Below are 6,043 nucleotides of genomic sequence, written 5' to 3'. Positions count from 1 at the left end.
GCTTGTTATCGTCCACTTTAACATAATCTCCTCTCTACAGTTAACTTACAGCACGTTTATGTTTGTAAAGCCATTGTTGTAGCAAAAGTCTCTATCTGTAGCCTACATTTAATTGAATTTCCCAGACATACATGTTTAATATTAACAATTCTTCTCACATACGCAAACTTTTAATGAGCACCGTAAACAATTAGAGGAAATTAGAGAAATCAGGCCGCAAGCTGGATCAGTTTGCATGTTTTAATAAACTTCAATACCCACAATGCAAAAGGCAACAAATTCTCTGGCGACAGCAGTCGCTTTCCTCCAGTTACTTCCTGTGCGCTTCAGTCAATCTATTGAGTCATAGCAAATCCATCCATGTAAGTTGAGTTTTTCCATTTTCTTTTATTTAATGCACTGTGTTCAAATCCCAGGGGTGAAAAACAAATCCACGGCTAAAAAAAAAAGAAAACGTCAAAAGATGAAATACCTCTCGGGCCCTGTCTGGTTTTAATCTATGACTGCACCTAGCTTGATGCTGCTAGCCAGCCAGCCAACAATCTCGCAGGAGTTGGTTGAAAGGAAAGCATGGCTGCTAGCTAGCAATGTATTTCAATTGTACTGCAGTTAGAGAAGCCCAAGTAGCAATGATAAAAAATAATGTTAATATTTCACATAGTAATTATAAAAGTTCACAGTGTAAAATATGTACATGACTATGAAGGAAATGTTAATAATGTTGCAAATAATAGCTGCTGAGTTAGCTTAGATAGCAGAGTCATGTATTCTTAACTAAACTTACTCGCAGTTAGGCTATCAGCAGGCATCCATTTTTATTTAAGAAGGTTTTTGATGAGCGCAGGCCCAAAATAAGGCAATTGCGTTCTGGTAGACATTTAAGGCAACCATTATTCTCTATCTACTAACATGAAGTTTGGTCAACATGACTTGTTAATTTATTGAATTGTGGACAGGTGTATTTAGCAGCAAAGCAGGACTGATACGCATAGCTCAGAGACCAACCATGTTTTGCCTTTCTCACTGTAACAGAATAATACCAACGTGAATTATGTACTATATATGTCAAATATTGTATAAAAGATGGCAGAATGAGTGTCTAGGTCTTTTAATCAGCTCATGAGATATGATGTTTCACCATTGGGTGGCAGTGTTAGTCAAGTATTTGTGTTTCCTTCTGAACAGCATGCCCAAGTCAAAGGAGGTGCTGTCCACCACATCAGGAAGCGATTCAGACAGTGAAGTGGAGAAAAAGGTATTATTCTTGGGAGTTACATGCACAGTTCATATGCCTCAGTGGCTTGGCGAGGAATGTTTTAATTATTGCTTTTTATATGGTAAAAAAATGGTACTTGAAAAGTGCAATTCTGGTTTACTTTTTCTGGGTCATATAGAAATATGCATAATTCTCTGCAAAACCATCACAAGAGTAATGGAGTGTTTTTTTTTAATGGCACTGTTTCTGAGCATTAAAACACACCCATGTTTTGGAAAAACAGGACCTGTTTAATCGTCTGGGAAGAGATTTTGCAATTGAAGAATTGACAGTTCATTTGTTGCAACTTGCAACCTGCACATGGTTGAAAACCCGTTGGGTGTTTATGTAACTGGAAGAGATAGCATCTAAAGGCAGCAAGCAAATGTGTTTACGTACTTGCACAACATTTACTGTGACAACCGCAATCACTTTTTCCGTTATTATTTTCTTCCATCAGGACGCAAGAGACAATATCCTCATTGAGAGCTTTAACACGCAACATGTCGTTATGTGCCGTTCAATAAAACAAGCATACAGGCGTAGCGCCTGTTGTCTACACATGTTTGCACCAGGACCATAAATCTTAGAATAGTTTCTTAGTCAAATTCTGAGAATCGCACACAGACTGGTGCGTATGGCCACCTTACTGAGGCGGCAGCCAGCCGAAAATGGATCCAAGGCAGGCACTTATTCATATTTTCCATGTTGCATGAGCTCTCTGGGAAGTTTTACCACCCACTGAGAGATGCCTGAGAGGCTGAGCCCATCTCCCCTCAACCCTGTGTGCTCTCCACAGGCAAAGAGAAAGAAGCCAAGTGTCCCTGAGAAACCTGCGAAGAAGCAGAAGAGTGGAGGAGAGACCTCCAAGGCCGGCGGCTCCTCAAGGGCTGATGGAAATAAAGACGACAACTTATTCCAGGTGCAATGCCTTTTTATTTATTTATATATTACCAGGTAAAGGTACACATTGGGGGAACTCCAGCGATTCCATTGTTTTTCACCTGTTTTGAAGTAAACAGAACTCTTTGAGGTTATAGATATAAAATAGGCACCTCAGAGATGCTTCACTCTTAACACTAAATTGTGGAATGAATCCATACCTTTATAGCCAGTTGATGTGTTTGCCCAGCATTATTTTTGCATTAAGTGTATGTATGTGTGTGTTTTCTTGTATCTGTTTCAGATTGGAAAGATGAGGTATGTCAGTGTCAGAGATTTTAAAGGCAAAGTCCTGATTGACGTTCGAGAGTACTGGATGGACCAAGCAGGTGAAATGAAACCTGGCAAAAAAGGTAGGTCAACTCCCTAATCCTGGCATTCCATTCTTATCATCAAAGATGGATTTGGACATAAAGAGTCTACAGTGCATTCACTGGTTTAACTTTTAAATGAAAATGTATTGAATCTTATTTAGCAACAAAGTCATTCTACCATAAGACTACCTTTGAAATGGCCAACCCTCTTCCAAAATGTGTTTTGATCAATTATGAAATTGTATTAATGCAGCATAGCAATCATTTGATATCACACCAGTAGCTATCAAAATGGCCTTTTAAGTTGTGTGGACACTATTGGGTCTGTATCTCAACCCAATGGTTCCCGAGTTGAATCATCCACTGGTATGATGAATTGCTCTCACTCTGATTCTTTGTTTTGTCTAAGAGAGTTTTTTTCGTCCCACTAAAGAAGCAAACATGCTATGCTTAGGCTTCCAGCCGTTGACCCACCACCTCATTCAGCTCAGTGCAAAATTTCCATGATGATCGTGTTTGGTCCCTGTTTCCTTTATTTATGTCCCTGCAGTTCTGTTTGTTCCAACAAGTATGTTAAATTACCTTTAGGTATTTCCTTGAACCCAGAGCAGTGGAACCAGCTGAAGGAACAAATGTCTGACATCGATGATGCAATCAGAAGATTATAATGAGCTGTGTAACTGTGCAGAAAAGGTTGAACAAGTTTTTAAGAGGTTGCCTCCCAACTTTTGTAGGCACTTTGGTAATGGACCATTCTTACTTGTGCTGTAAGTTTGCACTAGCTTGTTGGAGTTAAATTTGTTTTCGTTTGTGATGTGACCTATTGGGTGTAAACCAGTTAAAAAAAAAAAACCTGTTCATTATGTCATGTACCTACGCTTGTCCCTCAAGAGTGTGTGTGTGTGCGCGTGCACGTGTGTGTGTGCGCTTTTGTGTGTTTGATCTGGATGTGGGGTTGTTTCTATTTCTTTTTTTTCTGATTATTATTTGATTTTGACTTGGACGATGGTGGATTCCTTTGTGTTCAGCTCCATGGTAATAAATGCCGTTTTGTGTGGCGGCTCCGTGAACGCTCTCACGGCTTCATCTCATTTCCTGCGTGTGTCTCTGACATTATCCTGTTTTGTGTCTAAAGTGTGCTGTCCGCAATTCAGAATCATTAAGTAAATCGGTGGTCTGATAGGGGTTTAATTCTCGACACTGAAAACCCTGGAGGCAGACGTGGCATGGGGGCAGTTCCCGAGGAAACCACAGGCTTGCTGTTTAATTAAGAGTCTGATCTGGACCTGCACATTTAGGAAATAATAGGCTGATTGAAGTAGAATGGCCCTGATTAAAGGATAGAACTTGTACCACGTGGTGCTCTGTTGTTTGTGGCCTTGTTTGTGTCATTTGTACACTTATTTTTTTTGTAATGTATTGAATCTTTTTAATTTTTTACTTTAGGTTTATTCATATAATGGTGGGCGATATTAAAGGACTTTCCCTTGACGTGCAAGAGATTTAGACCAGACCTCAACAACAGCTCTGCCTGTCGAGTCCAGACTATCCATCTCGCAGCCAATTGCATTTGCTGTCAAAATTGAATCATGTTTTTTGCCGTAGCGCCTACACGTCCAGCACCAGTTGTGACTGAATGGTTTCGTGCGACGTGCAAAACCAGACATCTGTGGTGTGTCTAGAACAGTTCCTTTGCCTTTGCCTGTAGTTGTCAAAAACTCATGGGTGAAAAATCAAAACGACACCATTTGTTACAGACGTCAAAACATTTTGTGTAGGTCTTTAGTGATGCAGTAGATGAGTACCAAGGACATGTTAGTTAAACCTTACATGTCTGACATTAAGAATGTTTAAAGTACTCTGCAAATGATAGAAATGAAAGCCTTTTTGAACATATTGCATTATTGCAGCTGTATCAAATCTATTTTATGCAGTTGTCCTTCCGGTACCATGCAAATATGCACATCTTATTTTATATTTAAGTTTAAATTATTAATACTTGCCCATCACCAACTAGGCAGCTTAAATCAAACCTTGTTACTATGGAGATGTGTAGTTGCTATGGATGTCTGCAAAAGGCAATTTACAGAGTGATGATCATGTGCTCTACTTTTATGGTCACAAAGAAGCAATTGCCAAATATACCCTGTACTGCTTGTCTCGTCTAAAGTGGTGATTTATATGTGAAGTTTGAAATCCCTACATACAGTGAAGCAGTGAAGTTTTACTTGAGTTATTTGGTTGCCATGATTTCATGAGTGTTGGCCTCGTGTGTGACCCTTTTTAGGTTAATTATTGTAGGACTAGAGTTTGATATGTTCCAATACTTCTGTGTAGAGCATGAAGGCATCATAAGCCAGAAAATAACCAAAATGTGCATCACAAGATGGCGCTAATCGCTTATTTTTGTCTGTTGAATGTCAAAACATGTTTAATAGGAGCAACTACAATACCAAGACTAAAACAATTAAAGTCCACAGATTATAACATGCACCCAAATACACATACAGCTGTAAGCACATGCCTGTTACCTACACCTTTATAAAAAAAAAAAAATTATACTACTTTAAAAACAAATCAGCATGGACTGCATACAATTAGGTTATGTTTACCACTAGACCCTAATCTCTTACGTTTCCCTATGTGCCTTGTCCTTTACAATCGAGAGCTTAGGTTTTAAGATTCTCTCAAGACGCAATGAAGAGCCAAGTCCCTTTGTTCTTATAATCTTGTCCTGTTTTCTCTATTTTGGTTGTTATAGCCATGTAGTTGTGTGTGGGCATGTGTTGCTTAATGGAATGGTATCCATTTCCTCTTGAAATACCCTGGTATAAACATCTATGCAAATATGCAAGGGTATGCTGTATGTTCTCTGACAGAAGTGTCTGTGAAGCCATTCCAAGGGGGTGGGGTGGAAGGAAGGGTCTGGCCCTCAAAATGATGGACGTTATGATGTGTGAAATCTGCCGTCTGTACATATCGTAATGAAAAGGAGATGTCCCGTGTTCTGCACGCAAACGCTTCCCTCTCACATCCGTCTCTTTGGAAAGGGATACTCCCTCACTGCTGGAAGTGGTTTGGAGTGTCTATGAGACCTGCACCTGGATGAGAGACAGGACCAGTCTGAACTATCCTCCGCCTCCTCAGGAAACCGAGCACAACCAAACACTTTGATGGTTTTATGATGGATTGGGGGATGCAGGGAGCATCCTGAATAAACGGTGGGTGGGAGATGATGGTGGAAGGACAAAAAAACAAAAAAAAAATACAATAAAAGTGAGCAAACTTAGGGCGTTCTCCAATAGTCAAAGCCACCAATGCCTTCTGAAGCCCAAACCTCCAACATCTGCTTCCATTTGGAGTGTCTGAAACACGCCTCGTGCTCAAACGTCAACGTCTGTGGTTCTCCCTTAGAGCCGCGCTTGTCACTAGAACCTCTGGTGTTTTCGTTGCAGCAGCAGCAGCCCGGTGCGGTTCCGCCGAGTCCGGTTTCTGTTTATTTCTGCAAAGTGGGAACATTAAGAGGAATGCA

General features: G+C 40.2%; 1 protein-coding gene across 1 annotated transcript; it reads left to right on the top strand.

The window, feature by feature from the left end:
• Nucleotides 1-250: 250 nt before the first annotated feature.
• sub1b (SUB1 regulator of transcription b) lies at nucleotides 251-3,602 on the top strand. The gene is made up of 5 exons (XM_042099698.1): nucleotides 251-362; nucleotides 1,186-1,255; nucleotides 2,055-2,177; nucleotides 2,442-2,550; nucleotides 3,100-3,602. Exons 2-5 carry the CDS (start codon nucleotides 1,187-1,189, stop codon nucleotides 3,177-3,179), a joined length of 381 nt encoding a protein of 126 aa, XP_041955632.1. The 5' UTR covers nucleotides 251-362; nucleotide 1,186; the 3' UTR covers nucleotides 3,180-3,602.
• Nucleotides 3,603-6,043: the final 2,441 nt, after the last annotated feature.

This window comes from Alosa sapidissima, chromosome 8 (genome assembly GCF_018492685.1).
Source record: "Alosa sapidissima isolate fAloSap1 chromosome 8, fAloSap1.pri, whole genome shotgun sequence".
Taxonomy (NCBI): Eukaryota; Metazoa; Chordata; class Actinopteri; order Clupeiformes; family Clupeidae; genus Alosa; species Alosa sapidissima.
The sequence above is the reverse complement of the archived record's forward strand: the minus strand, read 5'-3'. Positions and strand labels throughout refer to the sequence as shown.